The sequence below is a fragment of the Camelus dromedarius genome, chromosome 12, assembly GCF_036321535.1.
Source record: "Camelus dromedarius isolate mCamDro1 chromosome 12, mCamDro1.pat, whole genome shotgun sequence".
Lineage (NCBI taxonomy): Eukaryota > Metazoa > Chordata > Mammalia > Artiodactyla > Camelidae > Camelus > Camelus dromedarius.
The window spans coordinates 58,850,163-58,875,457 of record NC_087447.1 but is presented as its reverse complement, the minus strand read 5'-3'; the positions used below and the strand labels follow the sequence as shown (position 1 = coordinate 58,875,457).

Genomic DNA, 25,295 nt, shown 5'->3' with positions numbered 1-25,295 from the left:
AAGTAGACAGTAAATATATATCACAAATTTTGAGTGTTGTGTCTGCTTTTTCATTCAGTTCAAAACACTTTCTAGCTTCACTTTCGATATCCTCTGAAGCACAACAGTTCTCAAATATTTGAGAATTTTCCAGATATCTTTTGGTTACTAGTTTCTAATTTAATTTCATTGAGGCCAAACAACGAATTGTATGACTTGAATCCTTTAAGACTTGTTTTGTAGCCCAGAATATGGGCAGCCTTGATGGCACTCAAAAATAACATTCACTCCATACTGTTGTGTAGAATGGCCTATAAATATCAATGATGTCAAGTTAGTTAACAGTGTTTATCAAGGCTTCTGTATCATTAATGATTTTCTTCTTACCTTCTATGTCAGTTATTGACAAAGGATGCTATAATCTCCAAGTATAATTGTGAATTTGTGTGTTTCTCACTGCAATTCTGTCAGTTTTTGCTTTATTTTGAAGCTCTGTTATTAGACACATAGACATTTAGGAATATTATGACTTCCTCTTAATTCACTTGCCCTTTTACTGTTAAGAAATGACCCTCTTTTTCTCTGGTAATATGCTTTGCTCTGAAATCTACTATGTCCAGTTTATAGCCCCTGCAGCTTACTTCTAGTTAGAATGAGATATCTTTTTTTGAACTTTTTACTTTTAACCTGTTTCCCTCTATTTAAAATTTTTTTGTCCCTTTAACTTTTAAAGCAACTTCTTGTAGGTTACATTAAGCTGGGCTGATCTGAGGTTTATAATATACATCTTAAATTTATCAGTCTACCTTCAAATGACATTATACAATGTTCCATACAATATAAAAATTTGACATTATACTTCCATTTCTTTCCTCTTGAACTTTGTATTATTGCTGTTAAACACTTTACTTTTACATGTTATAACTCTCTCAAACTATTATTTTTGCAGCCAATTATAAAGGGATATATATACAAAAAGTATCTTTAATATTTACCCAGGTAGTTTCCATTTCCAGTCTCTTCATTTCTTTGTGTAAACCTAGATTTCCAACTACTACCATTTTTCTGAAAACTTCTTCACGAACTTTAACATCTCCTCTAGTACAGACCTGCTGGTGATAAATTCTTTCAGCTTTTGTATGTCTTAAAAAAAGTCTTTATTTCGCTTTTGCTTTGTAAGGATGTTTTGCTGGGTGTACAATTCTACACTGACAGTTCTTTTTCTTCAGTACTTTAAGACGTTGCTTAACCAACCATCTTCTCATATGTATTATTCCCAGTGAGAAATTTGCTGTCACTATAATCTCTGTTCATCTGTATAAAATATTTCTCTTTTCTCTGACTTTCAAGATTTTCTCTTTATCATTGGTTTAACTGACTATAACGTGATTAATTTCCTTCATGTTCCTTGTGTTTGAGGTTTATCTAGGTTCTTGGATAAGAGTTTAGAGTTTTCATCAAGTTTGGGACATTTTCAGCCATTATTTCTCCAAATGTTTTCCTGACCACACACCCTCTCTCTTGTAGCAACTCCAACTGTATGCATATTGGGCCAATTCAAGTTATCCTATAAGGTCACTAATATTCTGTTCACAGTTTTAAAATTTTTCCCTTGGTGTTTCATTTTGGATAGTTTCTATTGTTATGCCTTTAGGTTCAGTAATCTTTTTCTTCTGCAAAGTCTGCCATGCCATTAATCCTATTCTGTGTATTTTTCATCTCAGGTTTTATAGCTTTCATCTCTGGAAGTTTATTTTGGGTTTTTTTTTTTTCTATCTTCCATATCTCTGCTTAACACGCTTAATATTTCCCCTAGCTTCTTGAGTATATGGAATACAGTAACATTACTGTCTTGATGCCTTGTCTACTGATACTGTTGTAGGTGTCACTTCTGCTTTGATTTCAAATGTTTGATTTTTCTCATCATCATTATGGGTCATATTTTCCTGATCCTTTTCATGCCTAGTAATTTTTTATTGTATGCCAGACATTGTAAATTTTACCTTGTTGGGTGCTATATATTTTTTTTGTACTAACATAAATTTCATCTACATTAGATTCGCTTGCAGATATAGATCCTTTCACGCCTTGCTTTTTTTTTTTTTCTTTTTGAGGCCAGAACAGTGTTTAGTGTAGGACTAACCTCTGCTCCACACTGAGGTAAAACCCTTCTAAATAATCTTCCCATTGCCCTGTGAATTATTAAATCTTCTACCCTCAACGGTGGGAATAGCAACTATTCCTAGCCCTGCATGAGCTCAGAGGACTCTTCTCTCTAGTGGGTTTGGCTGGTTCTTTCCCCAGCTTCAGGAAGGTTTCTCACATGCACGCACTGATCAGAACTGAGCTGAGTATTCTGCAACCCTCTGTACACCGCGGGAGCTCTCTCCCTTTCTCCTCTGCTACATGCAAACTCTAGCCACCATGTCTCCTTGGACTCCTAGCTGTGCCTTGCCAACCCCGGGACAGAGCCAGGCTCTGCCCCAGTTCCATATTCCTGCTCCCTGGCCTAGCAATGCTCTCCAGGTAGGAAGCCAAGCAATCACAGGGCTCATCTCACTAGCGTCTAACATTTCAGGGGTCACCATCCTTCACTGCTTAAGGTACAATGTGTCTTAAGAACTGTTGTTTCAATTATTTTTGTTGTTTCAGGCAGAAAAGTAAATCTGTTTCCTGTTATTCCAATCTGACCTGAATCAAAAGTCATCTTTTATGTTAAACATTTAAACACACTCGTTTTTTACATTTTCAGATAATTCTGATACACGTAGTCTTGAAGGTCTGTGTCTGTTATTTTTTCTGCCAGATCTTGATCTTGGTGCCTTGTTCCCTTGCGTACTTGATTATTTCTGACTACTACACAAAACTTATATGTGAAGGACTTCTGCTTCCGGGAAGATCAGGTATACATACTTTGCCTATTTCTCCCATTAATTACAACTAAAAACCGTGGATGTTATATATAAAACAAACATTTAAAGACTGCAAGGTGGAAAGAAGAAGGCGGACCATCTAGAGACCTTGAGATCCAAAGACTGACATGGTGGTGAGTACCTGGTTTTCCTTGTATATCCCAGTCTTGGAGCTGAAGAAGCCTGCAAGCCAGAAATGCTAACAGGCACAGGCAGAAACCTGCTCTGTCTTCCTAAAGGACCAGGAAAAGGGCAGCCTATCAAAACAGAAACATTTAGACCATAACCACTCTACTCCAGGTAAACACCACAGGAAAAAACTGTGGCCCAACCCCACCAGCAGTGACCAAGTGGAGAGCCTAGACTTCCGCCCTCACAAGGCTGTAACAGGGCACCCTAACACCCTCAGTGGGGAGGAGTCAGGGGAGACCAAGTTGAGAGCCGAGACATGCATCCCCACCACCAGCTGGAACTGGGCCTCTGCTCCGCTGTCCCCACGAGGGGTGTCAGTACAGATCATGACCACCCAGCAGCAAAGAGGAGCCACATCTCCCTCCAGGTACCAACAAAAGCCAAATGTTTACTATATGGGTTGTTTTTTATTTTCCATTTTCTTCTCTTATATGCTGTTTTCCTTTGTCTCTTTTATTTATAGTCCCATGTAAATTTCTGCTCCTTCACATCTGTTTTTTTTAAATAATTTTTCTTTACATTTGTTTTTCAATTTTTTGACATATATTTTGTATTATCTTTACAAGACAAACAGAAAATAAAGGTGTATAAAGACTGACTAGTTATGATAAAAACTCATGCCCAAAGGAAAACTGCACCCTTTTTTCTTTTGGCCTAATTGACCCTGTGGTGGTCCTTCAAGCCACTTATAGCAGAGAACCTACTAGTTTCAAAGTCAACCTCCAAACCTGAAATCCTTAGGATGAATAATTAACTTACTCAGATAGAAACACAGGACAAAGAAGCACAAGTTAGAATTATCGCCTGAAGTACCAATAAACCTACCTCCAGCTGGCAACTAGAATAATGATATGTTCTCACATTCCAAATCATTCTGCCCTTTTATCAGAAAGTACATGATCTAAAATCCATCTTCTTAGTTTTCATCCATGCACACCCAGAGAAATTCACAAAACAGCCATGTACAAAGATGTCCAGCACCATACTGTTTGTGATATTGAGATGCTGGAAGCAATCTGAGTATCTATCACTGGAAGAATGAACATGTAAAACGTAGCAGACAAAGTATGCTAAAATTAGAGTGATAATGGTTGCACAACTCTGTGAATGTACTAAAAGCCACTCTGTGAATGAAGCTTACATTCCAGTGGTTTTTAGCGCAAAAGGGTAAATTTTATGGTATGTAACTTGTATCTCAATAAAGCTGTTATAAAGTACATACAGGGGATGGATATTCTAGCACACTACGCAGCAGCCGGAAGCAACACACACAGGTCCTGAAAACAGGGTGTCAAGTTCAAAGTAAATAATACCAACAATATGGGCAGATCTTCAAATGACAGTATGAAATTGTCCAATAAAAAAAATAGAGAGTCTCTAATAATTCCCCTTTTCACGCTCACAAGTCCCCCTCTACGTGTGCCTCTGTGATCAAGAAGACCATGGCAACTTCAAGGAACCTATTCACCTTGGATAGCAAAGTATCTCAGCTTCTACAAAATGAAGAGCTCAACATTGGCTAATGTTATCCTGGGTACCAGAAACACATCCCTCAGTGTGACTGAAAGAGTCAGAGTAAGAACAGAGAGGAGCATTAGCCCTAATCCTGGTACTTGTAAGAAAGCTTCCAACAAAGGAATCTGCTAGCTCAGGAACTCAACTGAGGACAGATCCACTTGCCCCTTTGTTTACCTTCCTCTGGGAAAACAAGGTAATTTACTTGGCCTAAAGGACTTGTGTCTCAAGGCTAACAGATTGGGGTAGGGAGAACAGATATTTTGTTCACCAACATAGAGAAGGGTCATTCTCTCTCAGCTTTGCCATTTTCCAGAGTATTTGTTCCCAATCTCCATTCATTCAAAATTGTTCATTTAGCATACATGATATTCTAAACACTCTTTATAGGTAATAGGGAAATGTCAGTGAACAAGCAAGAGTCCGTGTCCTTAAGCAGCTTATATACAGTGAGGGAAGAAAAACAACTAAACAAACAAGTAAGAAAATTTCAGTACTTATAAGTGCCATGAAAAAAGATAAGATTACAAGTTAGAGGGGTGAGGGGAAGCCGCTTTAACTACACGAGTAAGGAAGGGCTCTCTCAGGAGGTGACACTGGGTTAGGAACGACATAAGGAAAAGACGGCAGCCAAGAAAAACCTAAGGAAACAGATTTCTAAGCAAAAAGAAAAGCAAGTGCTAGGCTGTAAAGGAATAACAAGCTTCAAGCATTCCACAGACAAAAAGAAATCCAGTGCAAAGAATGAGAAGAAACAGTAGACAGAGTCAGAGAGGTAGTGGCTTTGTTAGACATCTGAATTGTATTCGGGGTGCAGTGAGAAGTGGGAAGGGAAGGCTCTTTTGAATTTTCAGCAGAAGATCAGTAAGCTCTAATTTGCATTTCCCATGACTCTGATGGCTGTGGACAACAGGCTGTATAAGAAGGCAAGGGTGGGAAGATGTAAACCAGTTAGGCTATTCAGATAGCTCAGGCAAGAGATGCTGGGGCTCAGACTGTGGTTGTAACTGTGTAGGTAATGAGTCACTGTATGATCCAGAGTATATTTTCAAAGTAGAATAAGATTTCGTGATGGACTGGACCAAAGGCGTAAGGAGAAAAGAGTTAAAACTCCTAAGTTTTTGGCCTGAGCAACTGGATGGATGGTTGATGTCATTTGCTGCAAAAGGAAAGCTTAGGGGAGCAATTTGAGAGAGAGTATTTATAATTGTTTTTTGAATTTAATACTTTCAGTTTATTTTTTTCAAGTTCATCTATCAAATTTCTCCAACTAGTTTATAGTCCGTTTTGTATTTCTTTCGTATCCTCATGTGCCCAGTACAGCTGACATATAATAACTACCTGCTAAATCTAATTAAATTGAAGTGGCCTTACAAGAAAACATATGAATCAACATTTTCAAACCTTATGTTTGAAAAATCAAATACACATGTTTTAATCACAGACACTGCATGTTTAAAATTAAAAAACAAATGCTAGAGACAAGCCTGCTAGATATATGTTTACAATTATAAAATGCATGCATTGTTGAATGCCCAGTGCATAAATGAAACTGCAGAGAAGTTTTCAAAAGAACTTAAAAAGAAAGATTTTTAAATGTCATAAACTATAATCAAACTAAACAGAAATGAACTACTCTTGACATCGCATCTTAAATAACTGTTAGCAGCATATAATGAATTTTGAAAGACTAGAATCCTCAGTCATTGTCACAACCAACATAAATAAAGGGAAGTCATGTAAACGCAAACTCTTCTGTGTTCTCTTTTGAATCATACTGTGCAAAGCTGAATCCTAGCAGCTGGTGTTCTTGTGGGTAATTGGTTGTGGCATATTAGCCCCAGGAAAACATTTCTATCACTTTATAGCCACATCTTGGGCAGAAGCCAGAGAAAATATTTCATTCTTTGTGTCATACCTTTTCTGCATAACTTTTATACATTTTGCCCTTTAACAACTAAGTCTCTATCAATTATAAAAATCTTAAAAACCTGTACAATTTTTAAACTGTACACTTTTCCTTCCAAAATATGCTAACATGTAACAAGAAAGACTGACATTTTCAGATGTCGTTTAACTAAATTAATTTTAATTAAATTTTAAGACATGGTAATTTTTAAAACTGCTAATTAATCACTGAGGCCAAAAACATATCTAATAAATGAGACTCATCAGGGCTTACTGACAGATATCATGAATAATAAAAGTAGCCCGACAGATTTTTTGTTTTATAAAAACTGAAGTATTAATAGAGATGTCTCTTATTTAGAGTATATAGCTCGTCACCTGCTTCTTATGATACTAACATAAACACAACTAGCAAAATTTATATTCACAGCTACATAGTATAAGCACTGTACTGTTTTCTGTTTTGAGACAACTATCAATGTTAAAAAACAAAAACAAAAAACAGAGATGAGGTTTACTTCCATTGGTTTACATCTCTCTCCCCCAGTAAAGTATAAGGTCTTGGGAAGCAAGGACTATACCTTGTTTATTTTGGTAACCCCAATTTTACCAACAGTGCCTAAATAGTAGATAATCAACAAATGTTGCTTATTTTTTTTCTTCCTAAACCTTGGCCCCAACCTGCAATCCTCGGAAAGGCAAGAATTTTGTCCTGTGATCACCAGTGTCACGTCCCTAAGATGCAGCTACCTCCAAGTCCTCTCCTTTCCTCGAGGTTCAAGTCCCAAGTGATTCATAAAACCTTCTCTGATTTCCCCAGCCCAAAGCTAACTCCCTTTTCTAAAATTATAAAGACTGTACTGTCTAACAACATATTTGACATGGATATTACTATCTTGGACTATTTATTACCTATTCATCTAAAATTCAGATCTAGGTATATCTTGTTCCCTCAACTAAATTAATTTCAAGGATAGAATTATGGCTGATACTTGTGTCCAAATACCTACCAAAGTGTTTTGCACTCAATAATTGGTCCCTGATAAAAATAAAGACAAAGATGATAAAGACAGTATGAAGCCAGTTTTGCATATTTCTCTATCAGGTATTCATTCAAAGGCATGGCAATGCCTTTGACATTTTCTGGTCAAAATAATTAAGGAATGGGTAGCTGTCACAGCCAAAACTAACAAAATGATACCATTACGAACAAACAGTATTTTATTATCTCCCAGCATTTTCAGTGGGACTGTGTATATGTGTATATGTATAAAACCAACCCACTGTAATAAAAATATAACCAAGAAGTATGTGAAAAGGTAGGATTAGACCCTCTAAAAAATGATTATTTAATACCATGAGCAATTAAAATTATATGGCATAGTAACAAAAGATGTCACAAAACAATATGCCTCCAATTTTTTAATGGGTATATAATGGGTAATGTGAATGTGCATCTATTTGTGTGCATTTATGTATGTACACTGGAGGAAAGGGAAGGGAACAAAAAAAAATGAAAATGTTAAGTAATTACTACACGGTAAAATTACAGATGATTTTCACTTTCTTCTTCAGGCTTTTCTGTACTTTCCAAATCAGAAACACAAACCTAAATACTTTTCTTAAAACCTCCCGAAATTTAGAATTTTCGTTGTTGATGTTAAAATAAGCCAACAATCTCAGCTTAGTCTAGTGAGCAATGTAACAGAGTTATAGAATAAAATTATTTCTTAAGGCTATTTTCAGTCTCTGAAAATATTTAAAGTCTTACCTATTCTGCACTAATCACCCTCTTACTATAGCAATAGTTATACAGCAATAGTAAAAGTAAAAGGCTCTATTTAGAGAAAGGGAAGATGAAGATACTAAGATTATCATTAGTATCCAGAACAGATCATGTACAAAATTTACTTTCCTTTGGACATAGTAAAGTGCATGTGTAAAGCCTTCGATCTCATTAAGTTTTTAAATTATAGACCCTTTAAAACCGGCTGACAAAAGATAAAATGCCAATTCATATACTGCATTTTCTGAAAAACTTTTCTAATACTGAAATGTATTAATCTGGACATAAAAAACACAAATCTACTTAGATAAATGTTATTACTCCCCTAACACACACAAAAAGTTTTCCATTTTGAAAGAACACAATTCAAAGGTTTACTCTACAATTGAAATACTATCAAAACAACATAGTACAGTGACTCTGGAAAACGTTTTAACAGTTCCTTTAAAAACTAAACATTCATCTGCCATACCACCTGGCAAGTGCACTCCTGGGCATTTATCCCAGAGAAATAAAAACTCATGTTCACACAAAACCCTGCACATGGATATTTATAGCAGCTTTATTTTTGATAGCCAAAAAATGGAAACAAGCCAGATGTCCTTCAATGGGTGAACAATTAAATAAACTAGTACAGCCATACCATGGAATATTACTAAGCAATAAAAAAGGAATGAACTACTGACAAGCCCAACAGCTTGAAATAATCTCCAGAGAATTATGTTGAGTGAAAATAGATAATGACAAATAGTAGGTACTATATAATTCTATTTATATAAAATTCTTGAAACAGCTGTAGAAATTACAGAATTATAGAAACAAAGAATAAATAAGTGGTTGCCAGAGGTTGGGGGATGGGAGGTTAGAGTGAGAGAGAAGTGAACGTAACTACAAAAGGGCAGCATGAAGAATGCCTGTAAAGGAAGTGTTCTCTGTCTTGACCACAGTAAATAATGTAAATGTCCTAATTTTGCTACTATTCTCATTTTTTAAGAGATAATACTATTGAGGAAAATTAGGTAGAGAGTAAACGATATTTCTCTATTATTTCTTACAACCGCAATATGAATCTATGATTATTTCAAAATAAAAAGTCTAAAAAAATACAGTATTTTTAGGGTACTTTCCAACATTGATCATATCAATCAAAATCAAGTATCTTCTCTCCAGGTATTTACAGTCTAAATCAAGGAACATAAAAATAGTTTATGGAAGTTTACGTAGAACTTAAAGGTAAATGTATAAATACATATAACGTTTGGGTATTAAAGTATCACCCTGTGGTAGCATAGGAAAGCAGGTGCATGACTAAAGGGAAAAAAATGCATTAAAACTCAAATGCATTCTAGTATGCAGACATAATTTTCAAAGTTTTTTTTACAAAAAAGAAAGGAAGGCAGCACCTGAAATAGTTTGATGCTACTATTACAGTTTCCAGGGCACCCTGTGATTCATCTTTCAGCCCTCTTCAGACATTATTTCTACTCTACCCAACAGCAAATTCCTGGAGTACAAGGACTGTCTCTAGCGTGCCTTCCAGCACACAGCGCAGTCACTGACACATGGTAAGCACAGAGTAAAAATTAAATATTTTAGAGCTGAAATTAAGTTGCTAAATATAACTCTCTTGCTACAGAATTCAAAAACCTATCCTTAGGTAAATAATTATTTCTCTTTTCTTAATTGAATTTTTCAATGTTGACTATCAATTACATTAAACAACTCTGAAAGATTTTAATATAGATGTTTTTTAAAATATGAATTTGGCAATGAAAATTACATAACCTTGATTATTTACTTACCATAAAGCACATCAAACTAGACAGTAATGTCAGTTCTCTAAACTTAACAATTTAGAAGCCTGGCTAATTATATTATTAAATATACTCAGTATTTGGAGGTAGAATCAATGCTATTCTGATGTCCAAGAAGAACGTACATCATAAAAGCTCATCCTTAAATCATTTTTCCCGTAAGAAGTTAGCAACAGAAGCAGAGCATGAGATGAAATTAAAGACAGAGAAAGAGAGGGATACAGATACAGATATACATCCTATCAAAGACGAAGATCTAAGCTTAAAAGAAAAGAATCTAGAAGGGCACAGGGCAGTGAATCACTTTCCTCCTGAAATAAGTGCAATTCAGTCCATGTGACGGGAGTGAACGAGATAGCAGCAAGGCTATTTTAAACATTTAAGTCTATTCTTTAAAAACAGACACAGAAAATATTCTCAAATTTAAGGGGTTTTCCCTTCTCTTGTAAGGGAACTTGATTTAAAAAAAAAAAAAAAGAGGTTAAAAAAAAGCACATGGAGAAACCTCAAAAGCAAAACAAAAAAGAATTACTTACCAAGTTGGCCATATAAATTGTGAGCAGCCCTCTCCTGCAAATAATTTTAAGAGACAGAATGAGACTAAGCATCAATGTGACTTAATAATCACTTTATCATTTTTTTTAGAAATCTATCAAAGCAATTATCGGAGTTGAGAAAAAGGGGTACATTATGCTGAACTAAGTTTTTAGTACCCTAATCGTTGGATCTGAATAGATTGTACAACTCATTCTGTTCAGCAGTCATTAAACACTCTGTTTACTGGTCATTAATTTCTCTCTTTAAAATAACTATTGCCTAGTAATTGTTAGCTAGATTTATTGTGGTAATCATTTTGCAGTATATATCAATATCGAATCGTTGAGTTCTACACCTGAAACTAACATCATGTTATACGTCAATCATATCTCAATTTCAAAAATTACTATTGCTTTATCATTATTGCTTTATCATTACTTATTAATAGGAAGAGAGGTACAATTTGCTACTAGTCCATGTTTATGCTACAGAATTCTAAATTTAGTGAAGAAACCTAACAAATTCATCTTGCCAAGAGGTCAAGGCTGGAACAATTCTAACTAAGTGCAAATTTATTTTCTAAAATTCAGGGATTCTATTTGTTTCACACACAATGGAACTGTTCCTTAGATATCATGACAAATCATACTAAATCATCTTGTTTTAACTTCATTGTTAAGTGAAAAGCGAGGCACTAAGTGAACTTTCTAACACTAAAGGATAAATAAAAGCTCTGTGAACACTCACTTGACAGAAAAATTGCATACTTACTAAATCTACCTAATGATAATTTAGGTAAGAAACTCAAAGATAAGAACAATTTTATGCCTGAGTCATTTTATTATACTTATATTGCATATGAGACCATAAATGAAATATATCCTGTTCTCCCAGAAGGAGGTCTTTAATGTTTTAAGAGTTCAAGGGAAAAAAATCTGAAAATTATAAAAATTTATTTGAGTTTCAATTATAAACATTTTTATTACTCAAAGAAAAAGATTTCTTGTGTATAAAACATGGTAAGTACCAAAATCAAATCACTTTTCATTTAAATGTCGGGTGTTGATATTAACATCATCAGTCAAATCTTCTTGATGTCAGATCCAGTCATGCTTAGTTTTGATTGTTCATCATTTAAAATGGCTTAATAGGATTTTTAATATTACTGAAGCCACATGGAGGCAGCATGATATAACTGAACAACACTGAAGTGAAGTTAGGAAATCCAGGTTCCAGGTAAGTTTAATTCTCTAGAATTCTGTAGCTTTGTCATTAAAATATGGGAAGAAAACTAGTTAAATAACTTACGTTTTTAAACATGAAACCTATTTAAAGAAAAAAACTTACACTTATCACCAATATATAAAACATAATATTGGGCCCACCCTGCTTGAAATGGGGAGGGGTCCAGGCATACCCATTGAGCCATACTCCCCCAGACAATGTCCCTCTTCAGCAGGTCCTGAAATGCAACTCAAGAGAACAGAATTCTATTGCTCCCCTGAAAAAGAATTTCAGAATCACTGATGATGTGTAAGACCCCTTTTTAGTTCTTCTTGTCTATGATTTGTACATATGAATTGACATTGTTCTTACTAATTCTTACCAATCTTATAGTTCCTACGGATTCTAAATCATAGATGTTCTAATAGTATTTATTTTAAATAAGTTATATTGAGAAAAGTTAGGGTAACATCAACATCCAAGAGTCACACAAACACAGCAAAGTTAAATCCTTCTCAAGTGATACCTATTCTTACCAATGGCTGGTTACATATGAAGGAAAGAAATTCTTAATTACAAAACCAAAATAAAAATATAATTTCTGTAATTTCAGTGGTAGTACCTGAAAATACATTTCATTATAAAGTGAATTAATGTATGTTATCTTCAAAAACATTTGTTCCTCTAATCTAATTCTGCCTCTAATACTGACAGTAATCCAACTCCAGAATCACCACTAGCTTCCATCTGTAACTGTTTATCTCTACTGAGCAAAGATTATCTTGTTCACCTTCATAATATCACAAACCTGCAATAGTACCAGGATAGGCACTAAACAAATGGTAGAGGAACCCAGCCTTATAAAAAAGAACACATAGTAGACATACTTAATAGAAATATAGTCACAAAAGATAGCCACTAGACAGGAGGGCCGATTAATGATACCAATTTACTAGCAAGCAAAAACACGATCCTTTTATCTTACACCTGCATAAAATTTAATAATTTACAAGGTATACTTAATATCATGAAATCAGATTTTATCTTCTCACTAGTTCTATGTAGTGTAACACAGATACAATTTTCCTCAGTCTATTGAAAACCAAGAAGCAGAGAAATTAAGTGATTTCCTTAAAAATAAAAAAGTAGCAAAAAGCAAGCTCATCCGACACCAGTTTCATGTTTTTTTCCCAATGCTCTGCTTCTACAGCAAAAAAAAAAAAATCTTTGCATTACTAAGTTTTAATTCTAAAATTCACTGACTTGCTTAATATGGTGTCCTAATAGGCTTCTGTGCCTTAAGGATGAATAAAGCCTTGACACACTCTTGTCACTGGAAAAAAGCAGAGGATGTACTGTTATTAGATTATGTCCTGTTCTGGTCTCAAGTTTCAGTTTATCGTTTCCAAATAATGAAGAATATAGCCACTCTTTGGTGCATTTCCCTGCTACAGTGTCTTCCACCTCCATTCCAATGTCAACCTGGTAGGTGCAGAATATCAGAACAGTGATTTATTTTATCACTTCTCCAGAGATGTTCAGTATCACAGGAAATTAATAAGTTAATTAAATACCATTTTATTATTTAACACTTGACCATATCTAGCCTAAGTCTGAAGACAAACATGTCACTCCCTTCCTAGTGGGTAACTTCTCTCTGGAAACCAAGTTATAACATTAAAACACTGCTACAACAGTGATGGGGAAGGGGGAGGTGCCAATTAGAACAAAAGACTGCCTAGGAGTAAACAGGGAGGGCTGGGGTCAAGAAGGAGGACAATATCTTTTTAAACTTCACAAATCTGATACACAAATACTCCCAGTCTACTGAGCATCACTAGATCAGAAGATTGGTGAAGCTCAGCGAATAAGCAGTCTAAAGTTAGTGGAGAACTTTTTAAAACCACAGATAAGCTGCTTCTTCTTTTTTTTTTTTTTTTTTTTTTGATGGGGGAAGGGGCTGAATCTCTCAAACCTTCAAGCAAAATGCAAGTGGGTGTGCACAGCAGAGGGTATTATCTAAAAAAGTATTAAGAACCCCTGCTGTAAGAACTAACTCTACGCAATCAGAGTAACGCTATTCCTACGGGAAAATAGTAAAAATAATTAAATTTTCTTAACATCTCAGTAAACTAAAAGGTATCCTCACATTCTATTGAAATTCCAAGTATTCCCTTCTAATGACATTATTTTATCTAAGTAGATGGACAATAATGCTTTTTTTTCTGGCAACTTTAGTGTAAATATTCTTTAGCTAACTTGCTCAAATTTCTGAGTAACACTGTAGGTAACACATTTCATAACTAAAGTTACTACAGAATACAGTTAGAATGGTGTAACGTCTAAATTCTAAATATTTATATATTCTATATATACATAAGTGTTCTACAGATAAGAAGAAATTAGAGATTAAAGAAAAACAAAGCGAATGTTCCTAAACATTGTAATGGTTTACTAAGAGATGCTATTTAATCATTTTAGAAAGTCTTTCAAGATATAACAGATTTTCATCTGTTAGAATGTTTTAGAAGAGTGTAAAAATACTTCTTTAAGGTATAGGAATGCATAAGATAAACTTCCAGTCTAGAACAAGAGTCTATAATTATGTTCTATTATATATACAGTAGATAATACAGAGTATGCCTTTCAGAAGACTGCAAGGTAATTTAATTTTCTTTTGGTGAAGATAACATGACACTGAAACTTGGAAATACCAATTATTTATTATAGGCCAAATTCATGGTATTCTTTTATTCACATATTATATAGCTGCATTATTTTGGTTATATCTGCTTAGAAGTTTCACAAGTAACAGTGTAATTTAACAAGTGAACCCATGAATATGATTAGAATAAATGTGCAGTTTTTGATACTTTAATCCATGTCCGTGTTTGAGCACCCTGCAGTTTTAATTTATCTAAACTAATACTAAATATCAAAGCAAATCCATAACAATTCTACAAAACAAAATCCATCAGAACAACTTCTTTCTGAATCACAAACAAAGCACTTCCTAGAAAAAGAAAAAGAAGACTAGTTCCTAACAGCCCACCTAGGGATAAACTAGATGTTACCAATGCTTCCTGCTGAGTCACTATGATCACAGTTCTTTGTGGCACAAATTTTTTAAGCAACCCTGGAAACAACTTCAAAGCTTTCGAAGAACCCCACAATGATGCGATTAAGATTTAAGTAAGCTGCCCTCTTACAAGGTGTCAAGAACTAGCTGGCAAAGCATGCTTAATTCCGTAAAGGGAGACAGGGAGACTGGGAAGGATGGCTGGATGGATAAATGGATGAGTGGATGAATACGTTGGAGAGAGAGGAAAGAAAGTTAAATCAATACAGATGAAGATATATTTATGAATATAGATAGATCTTCCCTTACACATCTATGCATCCATCCTACATATGTGTGTGTGTATAACCATATTGCATGTTTGCACTTCATTAAATGCTTTTTGAAAAGCTGATTATACAACTGAGTACAAAATGTATAATCTGAATAAAGATTTCATTATAAATAAAGCTTTAGATTTAAAAATTAGGATTACCACTATTTGCTAATTTAAAAAAACTTCCAATCCTCCACATTCTATATCTTCCACTCTTTCTAATATATTATAAATACTTATTTTTAAAAGGATGATCTGACAACTGATCCACTGATAAAAGATCCATGGAAAACTGATTCCTTAAATGTTGCTGTTTACCAACTTCTAACCTCAGACTGCTTTTTTTTTTTTAAATTTAAGTATAGTTGATTTACAACATTGTATTAGTTTCTGGTGTACAGCATAGTGATTCAGTTATACATAGATATACACATATTCTTTTTCATTACAGGCTGCTGCAAGCCATTGAATATAATTCCCTGTGCTGTACAGGAAGACCTTGCTGTTTATCTGTTTTGTACATAGCAGTGTATATCTGCTAATCCCAAACTCCAAACTAATCTGCACCCCCCTGCCCAATTCCACCACTAGGTAACCGTAAGTTTTCTATCTGTGAGTCTCCTTCTATTTTGTAAATAAGTTCATGTCATTTTTTTTAGATTCCATGTATAAGTGATGTCATAAATTTCAGACCATTCCTTATTCTGAGCTTTGAGACCCTGATCTTCTACCAGAGCTTCAATGGCCACCTACAAGGAGGAAACGTCCCTTCTTATTTTTATAACTTCCATGCTTCCCCTGAGTTTACACTCACATTTCAAGCTGCCTACTATCTCCACCAACTATAATACTAACGTGCTTCACTTGGGGCACTAGATATAATTATTTTTAAACACACACAACTTAAAACTTTGTAAATTACTTATAATCTATTAAGGGATCTTGATATTTAATGAAATCTTTTTTTCATATTTAATGAAATCTTAATAAAAATCCATAGTAAGTAAAAAATACTTTTCAAAGCAAGTAAGACCACTAAGTTAACTTTTGCACAATTCAAGATAAACATAGACCAGACTTTCTTAAATACGACACACTATAAAGCAACTTGGAAAGAAAGAAAGCAAAAAGACTCGCTTTCCTGGGTTTTAAGTTAACACCAAAAACAATTTTTAAACTCGCCTTTTAAAAAGTAAGTCACTAGCTTCTGAACAATACTGTAAAATTAAATTTCAAAGTTTTTAATTAGACCCCCAAACTAGTGTTTGTGGCTGATGCATGTATACACACGTATCTCTCAAAAAAGGAACTCAAGAGCTATTTCCAGGTATTAACTGCATCACCTAATAAATAAAAATCAACATATATCACAAAAGTTCAACCATGTAACAATCACAAGATAAAAATCAATTTTTCTTCAGCAACCATGGAATAATACTTATAGAGAAGCTAAGTTTAAAATTCTGAATAGATCTCAAAACAGTAAATCTACTCCAATTAATATTTAGAACAGGTCATAATCTAGAACACCTACAAATTTTCTATGAATGCCCAGTGCCTACGAATAAAACACTAGTGCAATAGCTTACTTGAAAAAAATAAAAGCAGAAAGCTTTAAAAAAAAAATTAACTATTAAATGTAAAAAAAGAATAGGAAATAAACTAGTAACCAAAATCCAAGTTATCTTTCAGGAAATCTCTTTCAGGAAATCTCTTTATGCCTTAAAAAGTTACAGCTTTTAAAAACTCAGTATTAGTTTGGTATTAGGGTAGTCAAACAAATGTTGATCTTCAAAGAAAAGTTTGACTGTTTTGAAACTAAAATTGTAAAGATAAGACCTAGACTTAACACAACAAGAGGAAAGAACTGAGAAATCAACAACACACACGTATATGAAAAACTGATAAATGACAAGGAGCATTACAACCCAGGGGAGAAAGAGCAGTCTGCTGAATTCCTAGTGCCAGAGTAAATGACTATTCTCCCCCAAAAAATAAAAAGAAAAAAAGAAAAGAGGAAAAAAAGGGATCCATGGAAAGCAGCCTCTAAGATGGACCTAAACATATTTCTACATTTTGCGAGATGACAATATTAACACTAAGAAGCTATAAAGTTATAGATAACAGTCTGTAGAGTAAGAACAAAAAAGAAAGGAACGGAAAGGAAAGGGGGAAAAGGGAAAAGGAAAGGAAAGAAGAAAAAACAGAATTCTTAAAAAAAAAACCAAACTATTCTTCCAGTTTCCAGTTTCCATGTAAGGAGCTAGAAGTGATCAGTCAGTTCTAACACTAAATAAAAAGCTGAACAAACTGAAAAGTCAGTATCCATAAGAGACGTAAGGTCACACTGCAAACTGGTGTGCCCAAAACTGGAGAGACTGCAGGCAGATACAGAGAATCACAACGTACCAGAGCAGAGACACAAGCTCAACCCCAGAGGGAGGGAATGAGACCCAGGACAGGAAAACCCACGCTGTAACCGATAAGGAGCAGAAGGCTCAGTGCGGGAGTTGGGACAAATAGTAGGAGGCACAGTCAGAGTTGAAAACTCCAGGGGCACCAGTCTAATGGGGGCCCCACACTTTTGTGTTTTACCTCCTAGAGCTTGACTGAGTTCTCACAGTGAATATCAGAGAAAAATCCTCTTATGCTTCCAAGCAGGGGGACGGAAAAGGAACCATTTTGAAATAAGCCAGAGTGCCCTGTTCTTAACAAGACGTGCCCACAGGAGAAACTAGTTAAACAGAGCCTGGCGTGCTGGGATATTATCAGAACTAACTCACCTGGGGAGGAAAATACCCAGCTCTAGGTGGCTCCAGAATTCCATAGGAAAGAAGTGAAACAGCCTACTCCAGCACACACTAGCCAACCTGCCCCGCCAAGCAGGAGGGGGAAATTGAGAAACACTTGTGAAGTTCACAGTCCACAGGCATAGGCTCACTGGAAGGCTGAAATCTAATCAAACGGCGATAGAACACTTCCCCTCCCCTCTCCCCTCCCACCACCTTTCTAAAGGCCTATTTATAGCAATTGCTTTTACCTGGTACATCCCGTCCGACTAACAAGAAAAAGTTACAAGGCAAAACACAACTTGAAGAGAAGAGCAAGCATCAGAACCAAACATGGCAGGGGTGTTGGAATTAGCAGATCTGGGATTTAAGACAACAGTGATTAATATGCTAAAAGCGCTAATGGACAAAGTAGACAGCATGTAAGAACAAATGAGCAATGCAGGCAAAGAGATGGAAATCCTAAGAACCATAAAGAATGCCTCTGACGGGATTACTTGTAGACTGAGCACAGCTGAGACTCTGAACTACAGCTCTATCAGTAGAATCCTCAGAAACTGAAAAGCAAAGAGAACAAAGGCTGAAAAAAAAACCCAGAATATCCAAGGACTATGGGAGAATTACAAAAGGTGTAACATTTGTGTAATGAGAATAAGAGGAGAATCACAGAAGAAATACGTGAAAGAGTAACGACTGAGAATATTTCCCAATTAATGTCAGACCCCCAAACCACAGATCCAGGAAGCTCACAGAACTCCAAGCAGGATAAACGCCAAAACAAAACTACACTTAGGCATAGCTTATTCATACTACAGAAAATCAAAGATAAAGAAAAATCCTGAAAGAAGCCAGAGGAAAAACACACCTTACCTATAGAGGAACAAAGATAAGAATTACATCTGACTTCTCAGAAACCATGCAAACAAGATAATGGAGTGAAACATTTACAGCACTGAAAGGAGAAAACTGCCAACCCAGAATTCTGCACCCTGTGAAATTATCCTTCAAAAGTGAAGGACAAATAAAGACTCTACCAGACAAACAAAACTGAGAGTATTTGTTGCCAGGAGACCCGCTCTGCAAGAAATGTTAAATGTTCTCTAGAGAGAAGAAAAATACGAGTTAGAAACTCACCTACATGAAGAAAGGTAGAGCATCAAAGAGGTGAAGGTAAGATTTTAAATGTTATTGCTCTTTTTTTCTTAATTTTAATTGTCCTAACAGATAACAATTTGTTCAAAATACTAGCAACAACGTACTTGATTAGTTACACTTATGTATGTATCGTGTGTGTGTGTGTGTGTGTGTGTGTGTGTGTGTGTGTGTCTGCGTGTCTATGTATCTGTGTGTGTGCTATGTATCCTTATAAGTGAAAGACAACAATGATACAAAACACAGAAGGAAGGAATTGGGACTATTTTGTTACTATAAATCTCACTACCCGTAAAGGAGTATAGTGTTATTTAAAAGTGGGCTTGAATGAGTTCTAAGTGTATACTGTAAAAACTAAGGCAATCACTAAAAAAAGTATAACTTACATGTTAAGAAAGGAGAGAAAATGGAACTATATAAAATGTTCAGTTAAAACCACAAAAGGCAGAATAAGAGTGGAAGACAAAAATCAAAACAAAGAACATGGGCAACAAGAGCAAATAATAACAAATATGGTAAATAATCACTGTGAATGTCCGTGGTGTAAATACACCAATTAAAAGACAGAGATTCTCAGAGTTAATCCAAAAACAACCCAACTGTATGTCATCTACAAGAAACCCACTTTAAACATAAAGACACATAGAGATTAAAATAAATAAGCTTATGAAAAAATGCCCCACAACATACATCATCAAGGAAATGCAAATTAAAACAACAATGAAATACCACCACACACATTAGAATGGCCAAAATTAAGAACACATATGACACTAAATGCTGGTGAAGATGCGAAGCAACAGGATTCTCACTCATTGCTAGTGCAGTAAAAACTGGCCAGTCACTTTGGAAGACAGCTGGCAGTTTCTTACAAAATCAAACATACTCTGACTATATGATCCAGCAGTGATACCCCTCTCTTAAAGAAAAAATGATGTGTCTTAAACTTGGTAGAATAGATTTCTTATTCAAAGCATTAATAATTATCCAAAGGAGTTGAATATTTATGTCCATACAAAAACCTGCACATGGCTGTTTATAGCAGCTTTATCCATAATTACCAAAATTTGGAAGCAACCAAGATGTCTGTCAGTAGGTCAATGGATAAATACACTTTGGTACATCCAGATCATGGAATATTATTCAGTGCTAAAAAGAAATGACCTAGCAAGCCATGAAAAGGCATGGAGGAAACTTAAAGGCATCAAGGATCTCAGCAAACTAAGAGTAGATGTGAACTTCCCTGAACTTGATGAAGATCATCCCACAGAAACAATAAAGAGGCTCTTCCATCTTCTTAAGTTCTCTACTAAATAATTCTTATATCAAAAGAGAGATATAAACCGAAGTTATAGAATTTCTAGAAATGATAAGGAAAATACTACGTATCAGAATCTATGGGATGTAATTAAAGCAGTGATCAGAAATTCACAGCATTCAATACTTGAATCAATATAACTTTAAGAATGGAAATAAAATATCAAACTAAAGAGATTTTAAAAAGGAAAGCAAATTAGCCAAAATGGAAGGAAAAAAACAATAAAAGCAAAAATTGAATTAAAAAACCAAAATAAAGACCTAATAAATAAGATGATTCCTTGAAAAGCAAAATGAACAAAATTACTAGCTAACATTACAATTATACAAAATAAATAACAAGTTGAGAAATAACCACTGAAAACATAAAATTCAATCAAATCATAATAGACTATTTTGTACAAATTCCATGCAAATACAAAAATCTTTATAAAATGGATAATTTCTGGGAAATGGATAATTTTTTAAGAGATGGATAACTTTCTAGCTGTTAGAGGAAGTTACTAAAATTCTTTCTCTACCGAATGAGTTGAAAATTTAAACAGATCAGTTTCCACAGAGGAAACTGATAACTTTTTCTAAGAACTACCATGCCCGAAAGAGTCACCATGCCTAGGATGTTTCACAGAGGAACAGACCAAATACTCAAAGGCCAGAAAATTCCTTGCTACTTAAACTATACAGAGAAGAGGGAAAAAAATGAAAACTTGTGACATACTTTATAAACATGACGCTGATACTAAACGTGATAAAGACTATACACACAAACAACACACACAACTAGCCAATTTCACAAACAGGGATGTCATGATCAACTGAGGTTCATTCTATCAAAGCAAGGACTGTGGAATGTCAGGAAATCCATTCATCTAATTCACCATAAATAACAGATTTATTGGAAAGATCTGGTGATTATCACTTTAATCACATATTCACACTTGCAACTATTTAGAACTATGGACCTCCTGCTGGCCTTGGCATCATCTATGAAGTAAATTCTTACCAAGAATGTTTACTCTGAATCTAATCAAGTCTTTAGACTGAACTTCAAGTTCACAGGAAATAGCAATTAAACAATCCCTTGAGGAAAAATTTCAGACAAAACTAGAAATGTCTTACAACTGGACTGGTCACATCAGTAAGTCAATTCCATAGTGGAAAAAGTGGGGAGATTTACCTATATTAAAAGAAAATAAAGAAATATAACACCATACACCAACTTTGACTAGATTCTGATTTTAAAAAACAGCTATAAAGCACTTTAGGACAATATGGGTAAGATGGTATTAGGGAATGACTGCTAATTTTCTTATGTGTGATAACAGTGTTTGCGACTATGTAAGAATGTATCCTTATTTGAGAATATGCATGCTGAGGTATTCAGGAGTAACATGTCATGATGTCTACAGTATACTTCCATGTGGTTCATACACACACACACACACACACAAACAAAATACCACACATACATGGACATATAATCACACAGACACATAAAGTAAAAATAGCAAAATGTTAACAACTGCTGACTAGGTGATGATTACACAGGTATTCATTTCAACATTTTCTATTGAAAAGTAGGCAGATAACTTCAAAAATGCTATCTTATGCAAGTGCTAAAAATAAATAAATCAAAGCAAACTTGGTTTAAAGTGTCCTTAAAGTTTCATGTATGAGCAACATATTTTTGGAATCATGTTTCCAAAACGAATATTCACACTCTTAAATTGATCAGGAAGTTGCAATCACCAGAACTACTCCCTCATTACTTCTGGGCAAAACCCAATAAATACTTAACAATTAGCCATGTGTTACCATGTGTCAGGCACCCTTCTAAGCACGTTTATATATATAATTAACTCATTTAATTCTCTGAACAACTTCATGAGTAGATTAGCCCTACCTCCATTTTTCAGGTAAGGAATAAGCCATACAAGTTGCACCATAAGTGGCAGAGCCAGTCTCCCAAGCCAGATAAGATAGCTCCAGAATCCACATCCCTTTCTTTTTTCATTTAAGTATAATCACTTTATAATAGTGTGTCAATTTCTGGTGTACAGCATAATGTTTCAGTCACACATATACATACATCCTTTTCATATTCTTTTTCATTATAGGTTACAAGATTGAATATAGTTCCCTATGCTCTACAGTATAAACTTGTTGTTTATCTATTTTATATATAGTAGTTAGTATCTGCAAATCTCAAACTCCCAATTTATCCCGTCCCACCCTCTTCCCCCCTGGTAACCATAAGTTTGTTTTCTATGTCTGTGAGTCTGCTCCAGAATCCACACTCTAAATGACTCTTCTGTACTGTCCTCTCAGGTAGGGTAACCTATGTTTCTAGCAATGCTGACTTGATTTTGCTGGGGTTATAACATCCTTTGATGTTAGTAATTTTAATAATCTGAAAGTATTATGATATAATCAAACAGAGAATCACAAAATTTAGATACTACTAAATTTACAATGCATTAAAATGGCTCCAAGTATTTAAGTAAATATTTACTTACCTAATAAGATCTATCTATATTCCAACTAGTGGATCAATGATTATAATAAACATCTTCATAAACTGAAACATGACCCCATTTTGATAAATACATGACCACATCTTGATTCTCTCGGATAAAGATGGAATTAAAGCAGTTCTCAGCAATAAAAATAATTATTCCTGAGATGGTAAAAATTCTTTTATGCAAAATCTTTAACTTCAGCTATTAACCTGACTAAACAATTTACATAACAGTCTATAACATTTTATGGAAATCTTATTATTCCACATGAAACATTTTCAAGTTGATAAAAATGAAAAATGTTTTTAATGAGAAGGCATCTTAAAAATAATTGATTTAATAGAAGTCAATGAGGCTGAAGCAAATTACAAAACAAGATGATAACAGAAAACTATTGTTAATTTTCCTAGTATTATGGTTATGGAAAAGATCTTTAGTTAGAATTTATGCATGCCCTGCTTTAGTTTGGCACATCAGAGAACTCTCTAAGTTTTTAGTAAACAAAGACCCATGGGCGTTATTGCTATATAATGTCAGTCTTTATATTTTATAGGCTTAAAAACAAATAATATTCGTATAAAATTAAATTGTCCATCAAATATTTGTAAGACTGAAGAATATATGTGGAAATATTTTTTATCCCTGGACCACGATAAACAATAATCAAAAAAAAAAAATCTCTAGTTGGGGTGAGGAACAGGAAAACAGTTCTATTAAATACATAGATATGTAAATTTTTACCTGCTTTTTCTTTCAATTAGAATGGCCACATAAGATGCTGGCAAAGCGGCACCAAAGCCGGGACTCCATGAGTAGAATTTTCCGAGTATCTTCCTGAAATTGAAATTTGGAATGTTTGTATGAAATTTCTAGTTGTTCATTTCAGTTATTAAGTAAAAGCTCCCCTTCTCATAGAAGTTCCCCTTCTCAGTCCACCTTCTGGCTTAATACCCACAGCACCTTAAATTCAACATGTCCAAACCAAACTCATGATCTCTCTCCCCTATCTCCATGAACTCGTTCTTTCTCCTCTCTTTTCCCAGGCTAATGACATCAACATCTACTTACCCACCTACGTGTGACCCTTTGAGACATCTCTGTCTTCTCCTTCACCCTTATTCCATACGTGAAATCATTCCCTTAAATATTTCCATATGTAATTGATCTCTCAAATTCCTCTCCAACCTACTACTCTTGCCTCAGTTAAGTTCCTTACCGTCTCTTCTTCAGGCTACAACAGCAACCTAACAGGGATGTCTCCTTCCAATAATTTAGTCAGTCATATCAATTTAGACATCCCCAGATCCAACACTGCTCACTAAGCAAACTCTCTATGTTCTCAGCTTCCTTACCTATCAAATAGGAATATTAGTATTATCTATCTCATGTAGTTGTCATGAGCTATTTTCCAGCACCACACATGGCACATAGGAAGTACTCAGAAAGTATTAGCTGTGATCACTACTGTTACCATGATTATTACTACTGCTGTTTTTAACACATGATAGACATTCAACAAATGTCTCTCCTTTTTGCTTCAACAACCCTTGCTAAGTTTTTCTTACATCACTTACTAAAGTATTTTATACTTTTTAGTTATACATGTATAGAAATTTTTTCATTTTCATGTATCCCTTGAAAGAAAGAATCTGCAGTGTCTCACACATTATAAATGGCCATTGGCTGCCTGGGTTTTTAAAGAGAAAAAAGAAAGAAATCTGGAGATGTTAGGAAGACTCTTTTCTCCTTTCAAAGACAATATGCTCCTAAGAAAGGGAGAAGCAGAAAAATTGTAAGAAATTATCTGAACAAAGTTGGTCAACTGCTAAATGATGTATTATAGGGAAAAACATATACTATATACATACAGATAAGGATCACGAATCACTGATTAAATGATCTTTTCAATTGAAGCTTAGCTTTAAAAAAAAATTAGAAAACCAACATGGGTTATTCTGCAATGGATATCAGAAACTTTCTGCCTGAGAAAAATGGAGGTGGCTCTCCCTCCAACACAAAATCCGCAAAGGATGTAACAAGTCACTGAATATAAAAATTAAAGGAAAATAACCCAATGAGTCCGTTACAGGAGGAACACAGATAAGTATTTTATGTTTCTATAACTTAACCAAACAGGTTCATAGAACATAAAGAAATATGCTGCAAGAACAATTTATTATTATTTGCCATGTGATAAAGAGTATCTTACACAGATCTGCAAGTCAATTTAAAGACGTGACTTAATAGTATAACTTT

At 34.6% G+C, this 25,295-nt stretch overlaps 1 protein-coding gene across 14 annotated transcripts in view; it reads right to left on the bottom strand.

Annotated features, from left to right (window-relative positions):
- TMEM135 (transmembrane protein 135) overlaps window positions 1-25,295 on the bottom strand; it is a 271,979-nt gene that overhangs the window by 163,169 nt on the left and 83,515 nt on the right. For all 14 annotated transcript variants that reach the window (XM_031460511.2, XM_031460510.2, XM_031460513.2 and 11 more), the window contains 2 exons: window positions 23,781-23,873; window positions 10,643-10,676 (listed from right to left, as the gene is read on the bottom strand). In XM_031460511.2, coding sequence (XP_031316371.1) covers window positions 10,643-10,676; window positions 23,781-23,873 — 127 coding nt within the window. The remainder of the gene's footprint in view (window positions 1-10,642; window positions 10,677-23,780; window positions 23,874-25,295) is intronic.